At 39.0% G+C, this 25767-nt stretch overlaps 1 protein-coding gene across 1 annotated transcript; it reads right to left on the reverse strand.

Moving 5' to 3' along the window:
- Positions 1 to 17637: 17637 nt before the first annotated feature.
- LOC116322059 (G-protein coupled receptor 151) lies at positions 17638 to 18684 on the reverse strand. Its single transcript, XM_031742050.2, has one exon. The coding sequence runs from the start codon at positions 18682 to 18684 to the stop codon at positions 17638 to 17640; it is 1047 nt and encodes a 348-aa protein (XP_031597910.2).
- Between the last annotated feature and the right edge of the window lie 7083 nt (positions 18685 to 25767).

Genomic DNA, 25767 nt, shown 5'->3' on the forward strand with positions numbered 1-25767 from the left:
CCCCCCACGAGGGCTCCCTCTTGCTCTCCTATTGGAAAACAGCGCCATCAATCAAATATTGGGCCAATAGAAACTGTCATGAAGCTGTAATGAAGGCGTGGCTTGCTTATACTTGACCCTAACCCTGACCTTTCTTCTGCTGTGATGGGACGGCAGCCGTATTACATTGGATCTCGACTTCTGGTTTACATCTGTCCCTAATCCCTGATCCTAATCTGTACATACATACATACACACACACACACACACACGCAGACACTGCTGTTTTAAATAGCATTTTAAAGCAGCTGCTGAATAGGGTCCGGCTATGTTTATTTTATATCACTTATAGTGACAATAACAACAACGCTCGAATTTTGCTGGATTGCCATATGCAATATGTATGACCAACAAATTAAAATACTGGAAAAAAAATGGTAGTAAATAAAGTACTTGATTAAATATGCTTTAATATTTTCATACTTAATCATAAGGAAACAATCCTGGTCACCAAATAGTGAGTTGCACATTAATCCAGTACTAGAGGGCAATAATACTCCCGTGGCTGTTTTAGGAATCACCGTGATTTGTACAGGGGTGAGGGTAAGCACTCTTCAAACTACAGTACTGTGCAATAGTTTTGAGCCATATCTCATTTTTTTATATGTTGCATCTAATGATACACTTTCTTTTAAGGTGGTCCTCAGCAATAGTTCTCCAGGCTTCCTGCAGGTCTTTCAAGGCTTTTCTTTGGATATTGGCTGTATTTTAACTCATTTTTGGTCGAGTCCTTGTTTTTAATGATTTTCAGAGAAAATTTATCTTTTTAATTTTTTTGTTTGTTAAGCCACCTAACACCTAGTGAATCATCCAAGCATAAAAAAGGCATCTTACTCAAGGGAAGAGCCAATAATATATCTATGCACTGCAGACATTTTAGCAAGAACCACTTTTGAATGACATCTTTAGGCTCTTTGTTACAAGCTGTTGGTCACAAAAACACATCATTTGTTCGCATTTCTTGAATTGACAACAATGTGATTCCAAAGACAACACAGTGTGGCAGGTATAAAACAGTATTTTTGTACCAACAGTGTGATTCCCAATGAGCTATTGGTCGAAAACTTTGCATATCTCAGTAGAGTGCAGCGTTTTCTCAAACAAACTGAGGCAACTGGACAAATGGAGGACAATAGAAATGGCACAACTAAAAAGAGCTAGCTACAGAAAATAAATATTATCTAAAAGACCTGATACAGGACCTGAGAGATACATCTGGGCCTTTGGCTGAACCTTCTGCTGTTCAAATACATATCAGAAACGGTCTCAGTGGAAAGGTGGCCTTCAAAAAGTAATTTTTAAGGTAAGAAAACAGGGAGAGGTGGAGGTATTACAAATTACACAAGAACTGGACTGAAATTCAGTGGCAACAGATTTATGGAATGAATCAATATTGGATTTTTTAAATTCAAATCATTGTCAGTGTGTATGCAGGAGGTCAGGAGAGTGGTACAACAGTCAGCGTTGTACCATGTAAAACATGTTGGCGACTCTGTTATGGTTTGGGGCGGTATTTTAGTCAGTGGTGATGGGGATCTTGTCAAAATGAATGGAATTATGAGTGCAGAAAGGTACCACTGGATTTGGATCCACATGCAATACTATCTAGAAAACATCCAAAAAGCATACCATAGAAAAAAAACACAAGAGCATGAACCTCAGCATTACTGAAGCAGTGTGGGATAATCGTGACAGACAACAGAACAAAGGCAGCCAAAATCCAATGAAGAGCTTTGAATGCCCTTCAACAAGCCCGGAGAATTATTTCTGAAGACTTAAAGAAATTATAATATTGTTATACTAAATATTCATTTTCAAGCTCACTAGAATTGCACAAACTCTGCTTTTGTCCTATTTTTCTAGAGGCTAAAGCTAAAGCAGAGAGAAAGCTTTCACTTGTTTTGCTACATGCAGGGGCAATAAACTGCTGAAAGAGCTGCAGTTGCAATAATCCATTTTCTTGAGTGAGTTTGAAGTCCATTATTGCACCTATACCTGCACTTGTAGCTGGACTTTTAAGAGTTATATCTGAGCTAAATAAACTGTAGTTCTCACACTATTTTCACACCAAACTTTATTAAGTTTGTCAAAGGGTAATATGAAAGTGAAACAGGTTTGTTAGAGTCATAACACAATTTTATAGCACAGAAGAAGCAGAATTAAAGCAAGTCAAACTTAAATGTTGGCATATGTTTATTTTAAACCAGAAGGTGGAGCTAGTGGCTCACTGTCAGAGGCCTACTGTTTATTTAAGGCCCTGAGGGATATGTTTAAAGATAAGGTCGCCCTTAGTGTCACAGTATCATGTCATGAACATGTTTCTGTGTGTTAAAAACATTAAAATTGATACAAATTATTGGAGGAATTTGAACATTTGTAACATTAACTAGTTTCTAAGACACTTACTGCACTACAACAAAGGTTTTATAGTATAAATGCTTTAAAACTGCAGTAAGTGAAAGTGCATTCCACAAATGATGCCTCATTGTAACTGTGCTCGCAGCTTTGATTTGATATTTCTCAAAAAAACAGTTTTGTTGTCTTGGCCCATTCATTTCCTGCAAATACATATTAACTTTTTTTTCAATTTTCCTTATTAAACTGCAACTACAGGAACTACAGCTTTCTAATTTCACACATTACGATTAGTTTTCTCTCCACAGGGGGAATTATTACTCTGCCTGTGAAACACTATTCTATTGTCTTCCATTACTCTCAGGGGAACTTTGTCAAGTCTGGAGTCACAAATGTAATTTTTCTCAGCATAGGGTTGGAGGTCACACATTTATTTTAAAACCTGGAATAACAGGTTTTTTTTTTTTTAATGTTTTTGTATCCACTTGGGGATAAACTGAAATAAACTGTGAACACAAGACAAGAAAAATACTGAAAATATCTGATTGTTGCAATCAGAAGAATGAGAAATGTGTGTATAAAGAACCATGAAGCTGCAATGACACATTTCACATTATCATTAGAAAATGGATTTCCTTCTGTTGTTTCTTCCTCCTCATTTAAAATGTAGAAAATTATAGAGTGAAAATGAAATGAAAGAACATAAATAAGGCGGTGTAATCATTACAATGATGCAGCTATGGACATATTTGGTTGTACAAAGGTGATATGTTACTAAATTAAGTATGCTAAATTCATTCATTTTATTTAACCCGGAGTTATGAATGGAAATGTTCAATAAGTCAAATTCAAGTCAAATGTACAGATTATTCATTTCAGGAAAAAAGGCACTCTAGGCAGAAAAATATAAAATTACAGTTTTGGAAAGTCCAGCTGAGAAAGCAATTATTTTTTTCTTTTGCAGAAACATTTGCAGATGTTCGTGGGATCACTGTCCTGTTGCATGGCCTCACATTTGACTCTAGAAGATGAGATTCTTGTTTTATACTAACTACTGTATGGTTTGTGTAGCATCAGTGGGTGGAGCCAGCCTGAGATGTCTTTCGGTACATTCCTTTTGGATGTTTCTGCAAATGTGGTGGCGCTCTTTGTCTGTTCATCGTTATTTAAAGTGTTCGTTTTGAACTACTGGACTGTGAATGAAAAAACAGGTCACAGCCAGGCAATCCCAGGAGAGACAAAGAGAGGCTGAAACACAGTTGTGTTCAATCAGCTGCAGCGTGAAGAAATCCAGATGTGTTGTATGAAATTGTGACAGGTTATTATTATAATTAGACAATACTCCTCCTCACTCTGGGCCATGAGAGCATGGTTTAGCATGAAAAATATCTATGAAAGCAAACTGGATGTTTCATTCCTTTGTAATCCTTTTAATCCTCTGTTAATGAGTCAAAAAATAATCTAAAGTGGTGAGAATCACCTCCTTAAAAGCCTAACTGTTTGGTAACATGCAGGATTATAATTGCGAAAAATCTGGTATTTACTGTAAGAAAGCATCAATATTTGACTGAGACCTTTTATGTTTTGTTGGACAAACCCTCCGTAGCAGGAGGAGGACACAGAAAGCCAAATAAAGCCACAGTATGAGCCCAAGGCAGCATCGCCACCACATCACAGTTGAATAAGGGGGAAAGCAGCATGTACATCTAAATAAAAGAGAAGGACTGTACTCTTGTCACAGCCCCTTGGCAGTGAAAAAACACAAATTACAGCATCCTGCATGACAGGCATGTCATGTAAGGCCACAATAAAGGCTTTGGTATTGTGGCACTTTGCACTTTGATGCTCTTAAAATTTTGATCATAATCATTAAAAACAGTACTCTGTTAGGTAAATATAAGTTGGAACATCCCAACAGAGTATTCAAACTGTTGGTTATTAACTGCTTGGATGTGAAATGAAAACAGTGACCTCTGAAAGCATGCACAGATCTGACAGTCTTTGAACTTAGCTCTGAGGATGATTTCTGGAGGAATACCCTCTGCAAAATAACGAAAACTGTCTCAGTATTCTTTTTGCCTGTACATTATCAATTGCTTATTCAAACGTGTGGTTAAAAATATGGAAAAAATCTTAGTTTTTTCAGATTTTTTTTTACTCTGAAGGAATGTGTGTTGAAAAGAATGCCTATATCAGACTTCGATCATCGAGACTGAAAAATTAAGCTATAGTGAATGAAGCTGCAAATGATAACTTACTGCTCCACCATGTCAACAATGAAGGTTCAAAATGTGTCATCAGAGACCAGTGGGTGAAATCACAGTGGCTCTGTCCATTTTACATGGAATATATGATTCCATGTAAAATGGAACCCACAAAAAAGCCTAAGAAGACAAAAATACAGTTATAAGGTTAAAGGTTTCGCAGAATTAACCTTTCAGGACCATTCCTGACTTACTAAGCCTTGGAGATGATGAACCTGGGGTGAACCCTCATGGCTCTGGGGAGCCATAATTAGACCACTGCAGGATTAGCCCCACATGGGAAAGGGCTAAGAAATCTGCGAGCCAGGTTAATGACTACAGTTTCTCTTTTGTTCAAATACAGCTGCATCTTTCAGAGAGGACAAGGAAACAGGAAGGAGGAAGACGTGGCTTTTTGCTGAGAACTCCAACCTGATTATCCACTAAGTGGTTAGAGATTATGAATGCCTTAACCGTATGTGCTTCTGATCTGCATCCTGAAAAGCTCAGACATGCACTTACATCACCAGGGTCACAAGTTGGATCTCTGCTATAAAAGAGAGACATAAAAGCAAATTGTTACATAAACAAAAATGGTTATGCAGTTAGTTGGGGCAGAAAATGCCCCGGTGAAAAACTGATCCCCCCCCTTAATAAAGCCATGTGGACATTAAATCCTAGCCAAATCAACAACAGGAAAAAAAGAGAAGCATAATACAATCAGCATTTGATAAATGTAATGTTGTAAAGGCCACACTGTAGCCCTGCATAAAATGATTGGCTATGAGTCAGCAGTCTAAAATCTTCATTACCTGGATCTTTATAAGTTGAGGTCTGCTGACTGGACCACTGCTATCACAGCTGAAATGTTTAATCAAACAAGAATGAAGGAATTTAAAAGTAACTTGAAATGTAAAAGCAGTCAAACTCAAATTTTTATGTTCTTCTGTTTTTTCCTTTACAAACTATTTTCTAAATTACTCCTGTTGGAGTAGAACTCTAAAAATGTGCCATAAATCGTAGCTGTAATGAAGAACATTTTTCTTCATTTCTTAGGGTCTGGAGGGCATTACAGTGAACTTTACCACCCCGCTGCTTGTTTACTAAAATATAAATGTCCTGGGCAGTGTTTATATTCTAGGATTAAATGAAAATCTGCTATTACCCTCAGAGATGTTGGAACTGCCTGCCAGATGTGCTGCAACACTAACCTCTTTTTAAAAGTGTTCTGTAAAGCCACTGATAAGGCTGATAAGGCTCTCTCTCCTTCTCTTTTTCAGATCGATAGATAGATCAAGGGTGTCAAACATAAGGCCCGGGGGCCAGAATTGGTTCGGCAAAGACTCCAATCCAGCCCAACTGGATGAAAATATAATAGGGGGACTTTGGACTTTCAATTGCATTTTTATAAGCTTTGCAGCTTTTCCTACTGAAAAACACCTTTCCAAACATATTCATATTACACCAAATTAATTTAGTAATAAATAAATAGTTAAATGACAAAAAAGTAGGTCAAAAAAGGAAAAAAGAAAGAAAGCAAGCAAGCAAGAAACTTTCTGGGAATTAGAAAAGAACTTTCTGGCCAGTAAGCCATCAGATGTTTTTCTGTAATTATACACATTTATTACTTACAATTTCAATTCTTTATCATGGAGGAAAACTGTAATGTACAGTGCATCCTGTAAGTATTCACAGCATTGTACTTGTTCCATATTTTTTCATGTTACAGGCTTTTTCTGAAATGGATTAAACTCATTATTCACCTAAACATTCTATACACAGTACCCCATAATGACAAAGTGCAAAACGTTTACTTGAAATTCTCAAAAATGTATTAAAATTAAACCGATTAGAGTGATTGGACAATGATTTGCAAAAGCACTCACCTGTCTATATAAGGCACCATAGTTGACAATGTGTGTTAGAGCACAAACCCAGCCATGAGGTCCAAGGAATGCTCTTTAGACCTCAGAGACAGGCATGCATTAAGGAATAGATCTGGGGAAAACTTTTGCTGCACTGAAGATCCCAATAATGACCTCATTGGCCTCCATGATCCATAAATGGAAGACATTTACAACCACCTGGCAGCCTGGGCAACCTGAGGAATCAGGGTAGAATCAGGCTTGAATCAATCCACCAATCGGGCTTGTTTGGTAGCGTGGCCAGTCCTCAGTAAAAGGCATATGACAGCCTGCCACATGTTTGACAAAGGCACCCGCTTTGGATTTCTGCTATAATGCCCATTGTATGGATTGATAACATCTGAAGCGGGTGGGGCAAAGGACACCTGAAGGACTCTGAGACCACAAGAAACAAATTTCTCTGGGGTGATGAAACAAAGATTGAAGTCTTTTGCTTGAATGCCAAGTGTCACGTCTGGAGTAAACCAGGCAGTGCTCATAACCTGGCATCACTACAGTGAAGCACGGTGGGGGCAGCATCATACTGGGGAAAAAGTAATGCAGCAATGTACAGAGACATCCTATATGATAGCGTGCTCTAGAGTCCTCTGGACTTCAACAGGACAACAACCCCAAGCACACAGTCAAGATAACAAAAGAGTGGCTTGGGGAGCACTCTGTGAGCACCCTGCCAGAGCCCAGACTTAAATCTCATTTGTAACACTCAAGCATAAACAACATTTACTCTATGAAGAGGTCCCAGATTTTACAATAATGATTACTTTTTGAGTACATTAGATTAAGTAGTTTACATAGGTTTAAGCAGTAGTTAATTAGTAAAAACTTATAAAATATACACCCTTTAATTAACACAGGAGAAAAAATAATTTACATAAAATGTCAAAAAAATGAGGGAATAATGCTGCACATATCTCTATCAAAACTGACTGGCTGACAAAAAAAAGGTCTGTTGTTTGGTTTAGTATCTTAGGATGTTGAAAAACCCTAAAAATAAAGTGAATATAAAACCAAATGACCCAGGGGCAGACATTTGGAGACATGGTCTACTGCCAATGAATAAATTATGTGCAAGAGCACAATCATACTGAAGAGCTTTAGAGGCTCATTTTTTTCCCCTCTTCAACCTGTAACCTTTCTTTTCACTCAGGCAGACTAAAATGTCAAATTTGCCGGGGCGTTGGAGCCACAGGCGGCCTCTGCTTTACTGGTAAACACACAGATGACTAAAAGCAGGTTTCTTTTCACAACCACTCAAAGGTTAGACTGTTGACGCAACACATGTGGGTTAATGGTGGTGCTGGTGACCACCTGACTATCCACATCCATCTCTACTAAGCTGTAATAATCTGTCAAGAAATTATTATTATTATTTTAAAAACGGTTAGTCAGTTTTTACATTAAAAAGGTCTTTACACTTTTACATGACTGTATTTATTTTGGATTTATCTCCCTAAAGGTAAAAAATACATGAATATAAATCAACTTGATTACAATTTATAGCAAGTATACAGTAATATAGTTGTAAGTATTAATTTTGGGGGGCTTCCCAAACCACTGATGACATGGTGACACTTTTGCAGCTAATATACAAAAAACAGATACATTTAAAAAAGCATCTAGATCCTTGCATTTGAGTTTTGAAGTTGTTTTTATTGTGCCACATTTTTTATTTATTTGTTCTTTATATTTTTGCAATTCTCTATTTAGTCTTATTTAGTTTTGGCACAAGGGTTGAAATTTTTGTGTTGGACAGCTGCAAGCCCAGACTGCCTTCTTTCCCTTCAGATGCTCATATGGCTCAGCATCAGTGGCAGATGGTAGGATGGTAGCAAAATGGGGAGAGAGAGGGAGCTCTGGCATCAGGCAGTACCAACTCTTGGTCTAAGAGCTTGAACTGATACAGCTCAGGTCCATGATACTCCTCCGCTACCATAATTACTGCTTCAGGGGATACTACAGGAGAAGAGCAGAGACCTCAAAAGATGCGACAGAAGTTCCGTCTGATTATTTCTCTGGCCGGAGGATTGCTAAGCAATTTGTGCCTCTACATTTAGATCTCTTCTCATACCCCCTAAAAGTCACCATTTCATTGAATAACCAGAAACTACTATGTAGCCAAAAGGATTTACACCCTAATGAACTTGATTGACTCTCCGTTTTTAATCCATAGGGTTTAATGTGATGTTGGTCAAACATTTGCAGCTATAAAGGCTTCAACTCTTTTGGAAAGGCTTTCCACAAGGTTCAAGAGTGTTTATGGGAATTTTTGACCGTTCTTCCAGAAATGCATTTGTGAGGACAGAGACTGATATTGGACGAGAAGGCACAGTCTCCACTGTAATCCATCCCAAAGGTGTTCTGTAGCCCTCTCCACAACAGCACAGATACAGGTCGGTTCTTTGAAGCAGGCGTTTATTGCTCGAGTCTTTCTCTGATACTTCTGTATTAGTGAATGAACACTACAAAACACATTAGGAACATTGCACAGTTCTTAGCATGTATGCACATGAAATAAAGCACAAGACAAATAGCAAAATACTTCATTCCCGCTTGTTTTGCAAAGAGGCCATTAAACTTTGTCTGATTGAAAATTTAAACCTTGAATACAACATAGCAGAGCTGACCTGCAGTCCATGAGGCAGTGTCACGGTCTGCGGGGCAGACCGAGTGAAGGTGTGTGTGGACCCAGGCGCGAACACGGGCAAGGAGACGGAAATAACTTTAAACAAGGGGGAGCCTTTTATTATGGCTGAATAACAGAAAACAAAGCAAGGCAGTAAGGACAGTGGCGAAACTTAAACTGGAACCTAAACTGGGGAAACTAAAAACTGTGAAGACTATGAACAAGACTCTGTGCCAGAACATGAAAGAACTATGAAACACATAGAAGAACAAGCAACATGAACATGACCTGCATAGGGTCTTGAAACCTGACATTACATGAGGGGTGGAACACAGACGACGCAACACTGACAAAGAGAAACACGGGGCTTAAATACACTGTGGGATAACGAGGGGAATGAGACAGAAGGAGAGCACACCTGAGAGTAATCTGACATGACAAGACCAAGAGGAAGCAAAACTCAATATATTGACATAGGACACAGACTTTCAAAGTAAAACAGGAAACATAACAGACACGGACTTGACTAGGGGAGACAGCAACCATGGAACACCGAAACAGAAACCAAAAGACTAGAAAAGATAAACTATGACAAAATCAAAATTCAATAATGATACAAAACTCAAAACAGTGGGTCACCCAGGGCCGTGACAGGGGAGGTCTCCTACTTCCACTAACTCCCAGTTCATTCTTGTGAGAAATATCAACCTACTTCTTAAAGTTCCTTAACGATGACAAAACGAACTGTAACACATGAATTTACAGTATATTCGTACAGCTTTTTGGGATGAGACGAGAAAATGTCATTCCTGCATCGCTGTTCGCTGCATCGTTGTTTACAGATGCTTTGACTTTCTGCATGATCCTGATATGACAGTATTAGGTAAGGACATGGTTTGCTGTTTTTTAAGACATAATGTAGAATTTGATGATGAGTCTAAATCTGATGTCGGTTATATGGTCTAGATGTCATGGTGCCTGGGTTAATAACCCAGTGTATTGAGTTTGTATGGGTTTATGATGTATTTCTGAAATTTTAGCTTGGTATTATTTCCCTGTGCGCCCTAGTTTAGTTATCCATGTTTCTAGTTCTTAGTTCCTTGTCTGATTTAGTTAGTTCCTTTTCATGCCCAGTCTGTCCCTGTCTCATCTGTGTCTATGTGTGTATGTTGTAGTGTTCGTCTCTGTCTTCCGTGTTTGTCACTTCTGTTTTGTTAGTCTCAGTCTCGTCTGCATTATGCTCAGTTTTGCTTTGTCTTTCTTGTCAAGCCTAATTTTTTCATTCTGTGTTCCCAAGCTGTTTCCACCCTTTTCACCCTACAGTGTATATATATCTCTGTCTCTCTTTGTCCATTGTCGTGGTCTCCCTCTGTGTCTCCTGTTGGTTTGGAAGTTTCTGGTTTATTTTCTTGGTTAGTGTTTCCAACAATCTTCTCAGTACAATCTTTGTATCTCAGTTCTTTGTGTTCTAAGGTTAGCCTTGTCTCAGAGTCCTGCACTTTGGGTCCTCACTCTGCCTGCCTCACACAACTTACTATGACACTAGAATTAATTTCCATCAAGAACAATTAAGCTATCTATAAATAAATCAGTGGCCTGTAACACTTAGCCCCATGGCGAGACATGTGGTTTCACCCTTTGGTTTACCTCACCATTTAAAAGCTGATTACTCATATAACCCCATGCATCTTCAATGAAGAAGGTAAGAAAAGTGTTGTCATGCCCACTGGTGGTTGGGGTGTTGAGGTTTTGTAAAGAAAAATAAAAAGATCCATTAGATGTTCGCCCACCTGCTCCAAAACAAGACAAACCTGTGGTTAGTCATCTATGCCAAACAGTTCCAGAGGAAACCATTTAGGCCGAGTGAAATGGAAATTTTTGGTTAATGCACTTTAGAAGAAGTGGCAAATGCTAAGAAATAGCTGCTCTAACCAACTTATTTTTTATAGAGTGGCTTTTTATCTTCTCCTCCAGTTTATACTCAAAAGATAAGAGAGGAAGCTCAATATAAGTGTCTTCCTCAGGTGGTGTCCTATGTTCCCAGCTGGAGGGCTGAAACCATGCCTTTTATATACTGGAGGATTTAATCTGTATCTTCACCTTACTCAAGGCTTTCATTTAAGAAATACCAAAGCCTGGTATCCAAGGTTGGCAGACCTGTACAGCCATTTCCAAGACTTCCATTTTTTTTTTAAATGCTCACAATATGATAGCATGTTATTTTGTCTGCAGCGTTTCTCTGATTGAACTCATTTAGAAGCAGCCGTCAGATAAAAATGGGACACTTTCAGAGAAAAATGTCCAACATTCTGCTTATGCTGTGAGTCTGCAGCAGGAAGTGGCAGAGGAGTGGAAAACAAGAGGAGGAAGGCTTTGCCCTTTAAAGAAATAAACAGGACAAACAGAACTTAATGATAGATCTATGGTCGCCATGGTGTCGTGGTGCTCATAGCAGGTAGTTAATTGGTGGCTGTTTTGTGTTGGCTGGGAGCTCGTGTCTTGGCTGTGGAAGCAGAGTTGGACAAAGCTCAGAAGGACACTGCACAGCTGGAGGACAGGAATATCCATCTGCTTTCTGATCTCAGGCAGAAAGTGAAAATCAGCTTGTGGGCTCTTTAATGCATTTATCTCATTAAAATGCGTTCAGACAGCAAATTAAAAATGCAATCATATCATTATACAAGGCTGTACAGATAATTTTGCTCCAAACAATAAGGATAGACAAGAAATGCAAACAAAGTATATTCTAGCCTGGAACAAACCATAAAAGGTATGTAAAGAATTTGCTTCAAACTGACTCCTAAGCCCACCTAAACTGAGTATGGGTGGGTTTTACTTCAAAGATAAAACTTCCCAGTTAACCTTAAAAAGAAAATACAGTAATTCTTGCACATATTTTTTAATTACTATATGAAAAAGATCTAAAAACCTAGGCCCCGATGTTACATCAGGTATATAGAAGCTACTTTCAACTCCTCCTTTACTCACAAGGGGTTGCTATTGCTGGTGGTGCTGCATATTTGATTTGGCAGATTATCTTGACCTTCCTGATACAACCACAAACGGATTTGTATCTCCTCCTGATCTCAATCCAGGGACCGTTTGCATGTGTAAACCACTACAATATGGAGCCAGATGTGCAAATCAATTGACTATGATGCCACTGCAGACAGAAACCAAAACCTGCTAAGAATCGCTATGAGACACGGTCAAAAGAAGTGAAGGATTCATCTGAGGGACAAAAAGATGCGAGGTAATGTGTGTTTTAATCAAATGACTCTTATAAAACTGTAGATATGTGTTAGCTATTAGCCATTTACAGTTAGCTTGTTGCTCTGCCGGTGGTCCGTCACGTTATTGTGTTTTATGAGGCATTTTGTGAGGTTTTGCAGTTTTTTCCTATTTCTGTTCTATTTTTTTATTAAACTTCCACTGTGTTTTGTGTGGTTTTGAAGCCTTTGTCTATTTGCTAGCATTTCCAAAGTTGCAGTGCACTTGATGTCTCAGCGTCACCTGTTACAAATGGAGGCTTTTCACACAAGAAGCCATTCCCTGGGCATAACAGCAAAGGGAAATCTACACCTTGTAGTGTTTCTTTCCTGAGAGGCTCCATCGGAAACAAAGATGTTAAGCTAGGTTCCTTGGTAGTTAGCTCCTGGTAGTGGAAGATGAGCAAGCAGTTGGACTGAGGTTGACCGAACGGCTAAAAGCTGAATTGCTATTCTGGATTTGACCATCATTACCAGGAGAACTAAAGTGAAAATGTCCTTGTTAATGTAGAATCACTATGGAAACCAGAGTAGTAGGGGCTTTGAGAACAATATGTGTACTATCCATGGACTATCCTACAGTCGCCTTGAGAGGTCAAATGAAGAGTAAACACCAGTCAATAGGAAATTTGTAATGTGTACTTTCTACATCCTTTGTGTTTTATTCAACTTCTCTTGTGTTTTGTGTGCTTTTGCACTATTTTTTCGTTTTTATTTGCTGGTGTTTTCTTAAGTTGCAGAGCATTTGAGCTCTCAAATAATGAAAAATAGCATAAATACAATAAAATGGCAATTTTTTAAATAATTAAATATGACAAATTTTCGTTTGAGACACATAACATCGTTGAACATTTAATCATATTGTTACCAAGAGGATTTTTACGGGTGTGTCTGTTTGTGACAGGCACCTTAATCAGACTTGACACAACAATTATGAAACTGACACTTGCCAGAGACAGATGGACAGGTGCTCTGCAGCTGAGACTGTAGTTGGTGTCTAACCGTGAAATTCTGCCACAGATCTTAGCCAACAGGTCACCAGAGCGGGGCCTCAAGTAACGCTCTCTCATGACAGTCACGTAGACACAGTTGCTGCAGAAACATTGTGTGCCTCTGGATGATACTATAAAGCCACACACAGCAGTGTTTCCAGCATAACTGGGACTTTCACAACAGGTGCCAGGCAGCAACTCCATAAACAAATTTTTGGACATGATCCTGTACAAAAGGAAAATTGGACTTCAGTAATTTAGATGCATTTTGCCAACATGCTGCTGAACAGTGTGCACATTCGAAACAAATCACACAGGTCTAGTTTGGTATTTTTGGAATTAATGTACATTTCAAATGCCACTAAAGCTGTATTACCTTAAGAATATTTAGCAAAGTAGCAAGCAACACTTCTAAATTTGAGATTAAACAACATAATTCATCTATATTAATATTATATTATGTAATTAATCCTTCTTTTATAAAACTCATTCAGTCTCATATATACAAATTCTTATTTTTACTTCTTTTAATTTGTCAGAAGTTTCAATAAATACTACACTTTTAAAAAATGTATGGTATTTATTTCATAGTTCAGGCTTTAAAGGGATATTCCAACTTGTTAGACTAAGAAAACAGTCTGTTTTGTGCCAGACCTTTCCCTCCTACTATTGCTTTTCTATGGAGTGTTCACCTGCTGCATCACTGAGTGTGCTTGGTCCTCTGTATCAGCCCATCACAGCAGCTGTGCCATCAGTTGCAAAGCCAACAGCACAAAAACAATAACATTTTTTTTCCTGAGATGTCCTGCATAACCATGCTTTCTAACAGCATCACAACTCTGGAACATGATGCTAAAAAAAAATATTTAGTGGAGCGAATAATTTTTTCCCCCACTGGGCATATAAAAATAATTCAGCAGAGGCAAAGATATCTAGATCAGAGGGCGGGACAAAGGTTTGATGTAGGTTTGTTCAGTCTCATCTTGAGTGGGCACTCCACTCAGGTTATCCTGTTCTAGGTGTTTCTATTAATCTAACGGTGACCATGATTTACTAAATGAAGAAGATGTTATTGTCACTAAGAAGATCATCAGGCAAGTGTTTAGTGAAATGTTGAGTGCCAGTGCCAGTCTTTTAAATGTTGTCTATAAAAACGCCAAAAGTATTCAAATGTGAATCTGCCAGCCAATGGATGACACCAGTTACTGTAGGATGTACTCATCTGTAAAACTTAGAGCAAGCAGAGCATGCTTTTCAGTTACTGAAGACAAAACTGAAGGCAGAGAGAGCCACAAACAAGCAGCAACCGATGGTGTCTGCAGTTAAGACCTAGCAGAGCATCTCAAGATACTATGTTACTTTGTCCAGTTATTTTTTAACATCTGAAAATGGGGCACTATGTATCAATTCCAAATGCAGTACTGTTTTAAACCCCTTAAATAAAAGCCCAAAGTCTGCACTTCAATCCCATCTTGAATAATATAAAATCATTGAAGATGGGATTGAAGTGCAGAGTCAAAATGCACCTAACTGTATTTTAAACTGGGTTCAAAATAATTGTTAATGACACTAATGACACTGTCTGTGTCATTGCAGTTTACTCCCAGATTGTTACGTTTGCTGTTCAAGCCTATAATTGTCAACCAAATAGAATTCGACATATGAATAGCGTATCAGGCACGGGTGCTGACATCCCATGCTTTCCTGTGACAGATTGGCTAGTTCACTGAGCCACAAGGAAAAAATAAAACATGCACAATGGCCCCAGAGCTGCAGGTGAATTATTCATCCTATGCATGTGTCACACTTGTCAGTACTTTGACAATATTTTCAGGCCACTTATGCAAAAGGTTACAAATTAGAACTAAAGAATTAAATAGGTCCTTAGTGACCGATGTCAGGAATCGTATTTCAGAGGTTAAAAAATCTTATAATAATCAACCTACGAATATTTGTTTAGTCACCTTTTAGATGTAAACTCATAGCCTGTAAATGACTTATTAAAGCAGGCTTCAAGAAGTGTGATGACTATGTGTGGTAGTTTCTTTGTGATAACCAAGAATCAGAGCTGCAAAAATGGAGTAGAAATCTCCATGAACTAAATAAATCTGAAGTGACCTACATCAGTAATCGCATTTGAGAAATTAAAAAAACTGATAATGATCAACTTACTGATATTTGTTCAGTCACCTTTTTGACATAAACACATACAGCAGTGTGAAAAAGTGTTTGCCCCATTCCTGATTTCCTGTTTTTTTTTGTATGTTTGTCACACTTGAACGTTTCAAATGATCAAACAAATTTAAATAACACAAGTAAACATAAAATGCAGTTTCTACATGTAGGTGTTTATTATCAAGTAATAACTGGTTGGGCCACGCTGAGCCGCAACAACTGCAATCAAGCTTTTGTGATAACTGGCAATTAGGTTTTTTCAACTGTGTGAAGGAGTTTTGGCACCCTCATCTTTGCAGAATTGTTGTAATTCATCCACATTGGAGAGTACCGCTGTATTGAGGTCATGCCACAGCATTTCAATCAGATTCAGGTCAGGAGCCTTTGACTAAGCCACTCCAAAGTCTTCATTTTGTTTTTCTTAAGCCATTCAGAGGTGGACTTGTATGTTTTGGATCATTGTCCTGCTGCAGAACCCAAGTGTGCTTTAGCTTGAGGTCGCACAAATTCTCCTTCATGTTTTAGTAGATGCAGAATTCATGGTTCCATGTGCCACAGCAAGTCTATCAGGTCCTGAGGCAGTAAAACAAACAAAGAGTATCACACTACCACCATCATATCTTACTGTTAGTATGATGTTCCTTTCCTAAAACGCTGTGTTACTTTCAAACCAGTTGTAACGGGACACACACCTTACAAAAAGTTAAACTTTAACAGGCTCATCAAAACACAAAATGAGGGAATATATTTTGGAAGAACAGTGATTCATTCCCACTGTAGAGTTCCAGAGACATGGAGTGACACTAACAAAGTACACTGAAGCTGTTCTGGTGGCATGTAGTGCCAGAAGACCTTACAGAGACACTTCATGTTGGCTTTCCTTTCATTTGAAATGTGGTTGCATACTTTTGATTTTACTTTAGGCACCACTCTAGTTTATATGCAATGAATAAAGATTTATAGAATGGTTAAAAATATGCAATAATGTGTCTGGTATTCCAGGCATGAGTATCTATAAGTGGAGGATGGATAACCTATAATGAATGATAAAATAAGAAAGTTAAGCTACACTTTTATTGTGCACTAAAAACTGTGCTATAACGATCTACAGTTTGATTGCAGTGTGTTATAAAACATTTGTAAAATGCATTTATAATATTCCACTCATTTTATTACAACTATTTCTTATATTGGCAGTCATCCTCTGTTTGCTAGAATTAAATTCTCTTTTTTTTTTCTTTTTAGAACTAAATAAAAAAAAAGAGTTGGGTATAATTTTGACATATATTTATTTATGTGATCCGCCATTTTTAGCTACTTTACACTCAAACGGGGAATTATTGCATTTTTTCTTTATGACTTTTTTGATTGATAAAGGTGAAAAAAGTGTAATTGAGTGTCCAGCTTATGCACTACTACTTTCTAAAAGTGAATGCTGCTTTCAGTGAAATATCATTATTCACTTGACCCAAATTATGCAGCTGGATTAGTTGTGAATTTAATATGGAGGAATGATCTATTTGTACAGAGCATGGCATGTCAAAACCTTTTGAATTAAATGGAGCGATTTGATGGTCGAATTGTATTTTATCCGTGATTAAGGTGGGGTGGGTGTTTCAGGGGGGAAAAACGAAACAGAGCGATTCGTATTGAGAAGGTTTTAATATCGATGATATGCATCACATGTACACAATCACAACTTGAATGTTCTGAGTATTTACACTGGCTTCTTATCTGTACAAACCTCCTCTGCTACATATTAAACGTCCTAAGTGACAGTGTAGCAAAACTGCGGGCAAATAAAAGAAATATTCAAATCAAAAGAATAGAAATATGCGTAACACCGAAACATACTGTATGAGTTTATTTTACATCTAGTCAAGCTTACGATAGCAAACAGGCCACTACAGACTTTCAACCAGGGTCTGCGTTGTGGGTCAAAAAACTAGCAACCAGTCCGGAACAAGCAGAAATATTCTGCTAAAAGAAAAAAAAATAAAATAAAGATACTTCTGATTACAACATTTTCTCCTCTCTCTCCCATGGAACCGGGTCCTGGTCCTCTTCCACGTGTGTATTTCTGCGCCCTGTCCAAAAGTGCTCCACATCTGGGAACGTCTTCTCGTTCCCTGGCGAGATCGCGTTGGTGACGGCGTTTGCCCCGACCTCTGCTCCGTTCCCCTCCGTTTTTGGACATTTTTTTCGGGGCACGCGCTTCTTGCTTCTGCAGGTCCCGATGAACCAGATGCTGATCAGTCCCTGACGCACATCGTCGTACATGGTCATCAAGATGACCGGTGAGAAAGAGCTGCATGCGTAAAGGAGGACTTGCGCGAACATCATTAAACCCACGGGAGGCCTGGAGTAGCCGAGTCTGATCCAGGTGAATGTCCCCCACTCCGGCAGCAGCATGAGCCCGAGGGCGCCGCTCAGACACAATAAAACCAGGATAACTTTGCTCTGGTGCTGCGGTCTCGGTGCGTGGTTCACCGCAGTGTGCAGCGTTTTAGTGTAGTAGGCCACTGTGTAGATGACTGGCACAACAAAGGTTGCAGTCGGATAAATCTTGTAGAACAAACTCATGAAGTCAGACGCGCACGCTGGCATTTCGGAGACGCAAATATTGTCGCGGCCATACGGCAGCATGGAGGCAAACAGCATCTGAGGGATGGGAAACATCATGGACACTATCCAAATGAACGCCAGGGCTCCGTGAATCCACGTCGGGTTGTGCAGACTCCCCGTGGCGTTGCTGGGAACCAAAGTGTGTTTGGCTCTGGTGGTGAATGCGAGGATTAAAGTTTTTGCAACCACACACGAGTGCTGGAACCAGTCTGTGGTGCTGCACACAAAACTCCCCAAGGTCCAGGTCTGCTTATAGTAGGTGATTGCGCGCACGGGCGCGCACAATAACAGGATCACCAAATCCGTGGAAGCTAAAGAAGCGAGAAGTGCTTTTACCTCAGAGCCCTTTCCGTTCCTGAAGTCACGGATGAAAATTAGCAAAACGAGCAAATTCCCAACCGCTCCGGACACGCAGACACCGATCAAGAGGACAGGCATGACTGTCCGGGTGTTCTCCCCTTGAAGAAGTTGAACTCCTCCAATGAAATCAAAAAAGGAGACATTTGATGGTCTTTCAGTATTCATCTCTCCCACCGTGACTTGAAAGTTTGCCTTCGTTAAAGTAACAAAACGTATTCAGCAAATTGTCCCGCAGATGCAAATCCTGGAAGCAGAGCAGTCGGAGGAGCTGTCCGGGGCACCGCGGTGCTGAAGCGCTTCTGATGGGGTCGTGAGCGCATCAGCGAGTGGGTGAGCGGGCAGGCAGGTAGGCTATTTCAAATGCTGCCATTTAGTATCGTCAAGCTCTCACGTCACTTTAACAGTGTCGCTCCAGGCTGCAGCCAACCCAAAATGTGAGCGCAGCGGGACATGGTTTACATCCACAACCTCACAAACATAGTCATGCAAGAGTAATCGTGCCCTAATAAGCCTGCGCTACCGTAAATCCACCAATATATGCCTCAAACTTTCGAATTTTGCCAAGTGATATAAATATAGTTCAGTTTTAGGGGAGGGAAACTTGGGTCAACATGGGGACCAAATTCGCAATTTTAGGACTAAGATTAAAATAATAATAATAAGTAAAAGCAACATCGTGTGACTTTTGATATCAAACGAAATAGCGAAGGCAGGGCTAAGTCATCTGTCTAGTGACCAATAAGTTAGTTGCCCTAAAAAATATGTTTGAGGATTTAAGAAAAACAGCATGAAATCAAAGAAAGAAAGTTTTTACATTCTGACATCCCATCACAACAGCTTGGAGGCAAACAGCATCTGAGGGATGGGAAACATCATGGACACTATCCAAATGAACGCCAGGGCTCCGGGAATCCACCAATCCATCTTGATTCATGATGGTAGCAGAGTTCACTGTCTAACATAACAGCCCAAAAGCTCTTGAGTTTTGGCTCATATTGTTCTCATACCCATCAAATACCCACTTCACTGTCATCCCCCACAGCATAATAAATCCACCTTTAGGTAAAAGATTTTACCAACCTAAAAGATGGCTAGTTTTATTGTCATCACACTGTTCAAACTTTAAAATATCAATAATTGTCTAAATCTCTGTGCTGTAGCTGGCACATCATGGAAAGTCCATGTGCAGTATTGTCACTTTAGATCTGTTTAGTTCACATATAGGCGGCACTCTCTAATCAGCTGTTTCTACATGCAAAGTCCATAATGTTAACTTTTAACACAGTGGAGTTTTAACATTTGTACATTTGCTTGGTGAATTATTTGAAAGTAACAAGCCAGTAAGAATCTCTTATTTAATTAGCATGTTCCTGAAACTAATCAGATGTCACTCTTTCTAACTTAAGTCACTCCTTATAACTGAGCAGTTTTATTGATGTCCTTTGTTATGCTAAAAACTCCTATCAGTGACTGTGTGACATTTACTGCATTTAATGATCACATCATGGCCGATACGCTTGCCTAACTCATTAGATAAGGTTAGTGTCAGGTCCGCTTATAGCTCAGCCTGTAATATTTAAGCATCCCTAACAGAAAGGGTAACCATCACCCTGATTTATTTTTTGTAACCCATTCAAGTGTTAATAAATCATTCAGCAACTATTAATAAGTTATTAGGTAGAAGTGTACTATATATATAGATAAAAACACAACCGCCTTTAAAGCATGAAACAAAAAAGTGTTTAGTGGATAAATGAATAGAGTCAACTATATTATGTCCTGTTTAACCAGAGTCACCCATGTGATAGTTCAATGATCCAACTATGAATGGAAGTGTAGCAATGAACTCATTCTTCAGTCATGTTATCATTCTATTACGGTGAACTTCATACACAAGTGCACTCGGCACACTGCGCCACAGAGTGAGGTCTGTTTACTTGACTTGAAGAGCATCCGGTTGGTGGAGAGAAGGGAGAGGGCGGTGGAGGTGTTGGAGGGGAGAAGCGGGGGGTGAATGTGTAGAGGTGAGGGTGCCCACTCAAATGCTGTCACCTCCTCTGAGAGGACCGGTTGCTAGGAGACCGGCACCACCATCACAGTATGGGGTTAGGAAGATGTAAGGCATCACGAAGTAGTGCGAGATGGATAGAGAGGCTTTAAAGCCACTCCGGAGCTTCAGATCTAATGAATGAATAGTTACAGTGGTGTAATTGCAGTGGGGGAAAAGGCTCCTGTGGTATTTAAAGGGATTATATAATAGCATGAGCAGGGGTGCAGCCCTCAAGGTGTGCAGTAATCAGGGATAATTGATATGTTATGGTGTGTGCAAGGCTGTGAATGCAAACAGATTTCAGCGCCCACTTGTTTCACCTCTGACAAACTGGAGCGGAACCACAGATAGTAGCACTGAGCAAAATAAATAAATAAATAGCAACAGTAACATTAAAATGGAAAAATAATACAGTTAGCACGCTAATGTTTGCAGTGGATATGACCTCAATTTTATTTCATATGCATGCTAAAATGAGCAACTTAGCACTAAAAGCTAAGTTTGTCAGAGGTTGACGGGAAAGTCAGCAGTTTTGAAGTTTCATTGTATTTGTCCATAAAGTGAGGAAGTACAGAAAAGTATTCAAAGGCAGAGAAAAAGAGGAATAAGTAGAAAGATAACAAAAGCAGACAAGAGTACTTTGAGGCTTGGTGCACAAGAGAGGTGGAAAAGGGAACGGTAAAGACATGAAGCTGGACACTAAGTTAAAAAGACTTGTACTGATCGGCTGAAAGAGAGATTGAGCTGGAAAGGATGTGCAGCAGGTTAGGGTGATTAAGAACAGAGCCTGCAATTTACCAACAAGTGAAGAGAGTGCAGAGAACATGGATGGAGTACTTTGAGGAGCTGATGAATGAAGAAAGTAAGAGGACGAATGGAGGACAGTTAGTGAATCATGAAGGTCAGGAGGAAGTGAGAGCGTCTACAAAGAATGGAAAGGCAGCTGGTCAGGATGCCATAGATGTGGAGGTAGGGAGATGTCCATGAGAGAGGGCAGTAGACTTTTTGACCAGATTGTTTAACAGGATACCTGAGGAATGGAGATGAAGTGTACTGTTACTGATTTTCAACAAAGCTGATGTGCAGAGCTGAGGTACAGAGTGATAAAGTTTAATGAGCCATGCCATGAAGATATGGCAAGATTGAGGCTGGCTTCATGCAGAGAAAGAGCACTTCAGATGGGATGTTTGCTTTGAAAGAGTTGATGGAGGAGTAAGTAGAGGATGTCAGGAAAGACAGAGAAGCATGTGAGGTTGTTGCAGGAGGACAGTGGTTGACTCATGATGTTGACTGACATCAGGGTTGAACTTATGACCTTCTTGCTGTGAGGCAACAGTATTAACAACTGCACCACTGTACATAGGAAACTACCGACATTACTTACATGGAAGTCAGCCCAAGTGTTATTATCAGCTCGATTATTGTCTGGCCATCTCCAGACCTGAGGCACTTACTTCTTTCATGGGTCTGCCATCAGAGGCACAAAGCCTGTCCCACGGTACATTTTGAATACGTCTGTTTACGTGATGAAGAAATGAATGCAGAAATACTAAGTAAAGAAGAAGAAAAGAAGTAAATCCATTTATAAATTATGAAATCATAATTCATCATCTTAATGAAACTGAAAATTAAATAGCAAAGTCTGAAGTATTAATCTGTGTCCCACTTTTATAATGAATTAATGCCCCTTTCTCTTGTTATTTTTGATGCATTTAGTCCCATAGTCATTTATGTCATTTATTTTGGCAGTGTTGGTCCTCCAAAATTAACAAAGGTGATGAATGTAAACATTGTAGCCTCTGGACCTTGGGCTCTAATTATGATCACTTTGAGCAAATAGTATTACTCTGACTGACTATAGACTCAGAAAACTGCACACACAAAAAAAGTCATCATTGCTATTGTTCTTCTAGAATATTAATTTAATTTGTTCTTTCTTTCTGTTTTTCTGCTGAGGTCATAAAATAGGATAAAATTTTATCCTGTTTTATGGATAGGGATCATCTCAGGGATGAAAGACTGTTTTTTTCCAGTTGTTTTATGCCTTCATGTAGCATCTGGTTATTTTTGCCATCATTGTAAACCTTTCTTTTATTTCTTTTTTTGGGGGGAGAAGGGTGGAGGATAACTTAAAGCAGCTGAGATGCAAACAGCAAATTCCCATGAGTTTGTACCCACGACTCAGCCTAAATAGAATGTATTGTGTGACGCTCAGATCTCTCAGTGTCCCCAGGGATGAGCTGGAGACGGGCAGAATAAGAGTAAAAGGGAAGAGGAAAGAGAGGAGGGGGAGTACCTGAACAAAAACTCAGAGTCTAAATGAGCTCCAGTAATGTTCCCTTTGGAGATATTCCCGAGAAAAAACAAACATGAAGTACTTTTTTGACCGCAGGGATAATCTTTTCTAAAAAGCAGACCTTTCCATGACAAATGTCGGTTCGCAGATCCCTTGATGCAGAAAAGCTTTTACAGTATAAAAGAGAGCAAGTGCAGGTTTTTGTTATTGGTGTAATTCAGAAAGATCAAGGGTCTCCCTGGCAACGGTAATTGATGTTATTACTCAGAAGTGGAGAAGCGAGTCGCAATTTGTTGTTAATCTTGCAACTGTTTTACATGAAAACTGACTCCTTTCAAGTCCCCCTCTTCCATCCCCCCCCCCAGCCATCAAACGGAGCGGATGGCTGCTGGCATCAGGTTGCTACTATATGGTGCCAAAATGAGGAGTTACCACGACAACCTGTAGATGGAAACCACTTGACTTGCAATGGTGAGAGTTGTCACGCTTGAGATGGCAGCAGCTCTTTATCACTTTTAATTTGTCTGTATTAGCTCTGTGACGATCCACAGGAAACAGCATCACCTTCATTACGGTTTTGTTCATTTGAAATCAGGTATAATTCCAAAGGGGGGTAAATGACTCCCTTTAGCAAAAGGGCAGCCTCCTGCCTGCAAAACAGCAAATAATTAATGTCAGGCTTTTTTATAGTGTGTGTGAGAGGGCGGGGGAGCGGATGGAGATGCAACCCACCCCCCACCCTCAAAACCCACCCCATCCCATGCCTTTCTTTTTCTTTCCTCTTTAATCATAAGCCAAGACACTGCTACATGAATGCCTTGGAAACATGGCATTAACAGGTGCTGTGTACATTATGGGTTTGGTTGTTTGCATCAATTACCAACTTATGAAATATGTATCGTCTTCTTTTTTTAATGCTGAATGTTGCAGACTACCTGCTGTGGTTTCCTGCTGTCTGCTGCTACAACCGTTCAAGTGACAGCTTATTAGAAAGCTTCACCAAACATAGGTGAACCAGTATATATATATATATTTGTTTAAACACATTTATTTGATGATTATACTTAAATTTCTTACATTACAGATGAAGGCGAGGCTCTTGGATGTATATGTGTGTGTGTGTAAATAATTGTTTTCTAAATTTATTAATGAGTAGAGTGCAAACTTTTGTTTATTTGGGCCTATTTTCACCCCTCTTTTATGTTTATTTGTCTTCATTTTGGGCTGTAAGAGTTCCCATAATTGTCAAATTACTGTAAAGGATGCCTTTTTAGTTCCAGTTATGTGAATCAGGAATTCTATGATAATGTACTTATTATAAGTTATTACAGTTGCTTTCGAGACATCACTTTTCAGTGGCTTCATAAAACAGAGCTTGACCAGCCTCAGCCTCCTTCAACACCCATATTAGAAGCTGAAACACTTGTTGTGCCTCACGACAATCTACTGTTGTTATACTAATGGGTTTACTGGGCGTCTTATCAGTTATTAGTGATAAATAAGATATCAGGAGAAACACTGATGGGAGAATGCCACCATGTGGCAGAGGGAGGAAAAACATTTTAAACATAGAATCAATGCCAGATATGTTGTTCAAGAAGTTATTTATTTTCAGTACACTGTAAGTTTTATTATTTGGTGTCTTGAAAGAATTGCAAAGATATGGAATGTCTTCATGTGTAATTCTTCTTCTTCTTCTAATCTTTAGTATGATTGTTGTTGCTGTTGTTGTCATTATCCCTCCATTAGTATAACATTTATAATAAAATCAGCACTTTAATTTAAATTGTTCACACTCCTTGTGCTTATTTAAAGATCTTGTTTCAGTCTCAAACTGCCAGTACCTGATATCAACGATAGGTGGCAGCAGAGGATATCGTTTAAAAATCATCAGAAAAGCATTAAAGCCTCTGAGCCACTAGATGGAGGCTTCAGTGTTTAGGTTTTTAAAAGAGGGGCGAGTACTAAAGAATATGTTTTTGTACCGTGATTCAGTTCCATCTGTTTGAATCATGGAGACATTACATGAGAGGATTAACGGATGAGGATTTAATTGAACAATAGAAATTATGCTGGGGGAAAAAGTTAAAAGCGAACTGAAAGAGAGGAGAAAACGGAGCAAAGGAGTTTAAAAAAGTTTATAAAGACATCAAGACGTAATGAAAATAATCCGGCCCTAAAATTAGGTAAAAAAAAGAAGTAAGAAAGTAAATAGTTTACAGATGCTGCTAATCAAATTAACTTAATTCATTGATCATGAGTAAGTGCAAGCACCCCTAGAAATACAGAGGCTTTGGCAATTTGCTGGTCCGGGGCATTCAGGTGTGTATTAACACAATGAATAGGAAAGAGGAAAGAGATTACCACTGAAATCAGAGAACCAATCGGTGCTCTGCTTTAATCTGGGGAGATTTATATTTCCATTTCAAAACAATCTGAAGTCCATCATTCCACAGTAAGAAAGATTATTCACGAGTGAAAAACATTTAAGAGAATTCCCAGGAAGGGATGACTCTGCATATTCCGTTGGTCAAAGTTCAGCTCCTGTAATGCTTAAAGAATCTGCAATAATGATAATAATAATAATAACAATAACAATAATAATAATAATAATAATGATAGGAGTAGTAGTAATAAAAGACTGGTTAACATGTAAAATGTTAAAGTTCATGTCAGTACGACAAGGAAAAGACTGCACAAGTAGTCAAAGTCAAAGTAAACTTTATTGTCATCTCTGTTACATACAGTACAGTATATAGAGAGAGGAGACAAGGGGGCTCCAGTTCCATTCAGTGCAAAAACAACAATAAATATA

Source organism: Oreochromis aureus, linkage group 19 (assembly GCF_013358895.1).
Source record: "Oreochromis aureus strain Israel breed Guangdong linkage group 19, ZZ_aureus, whole genome shotgun sequence".
NCBI classification, from domain to species: Eukaryota; Metazoa; Chordata; class Actinopteri; order Cichliformes; family Cichlidae; genus Oreochromis; species Oreochromis aureus.

Coding starts and splice junctions, on each gene's coding strand:
- LOC116322059 (XM_031742050.2), bottom strand. CDS start 18,684: ATGCCTGTCCTCTTGATCGGTGTCTGCGTGTCCGGAGCGGTTGGGAAT.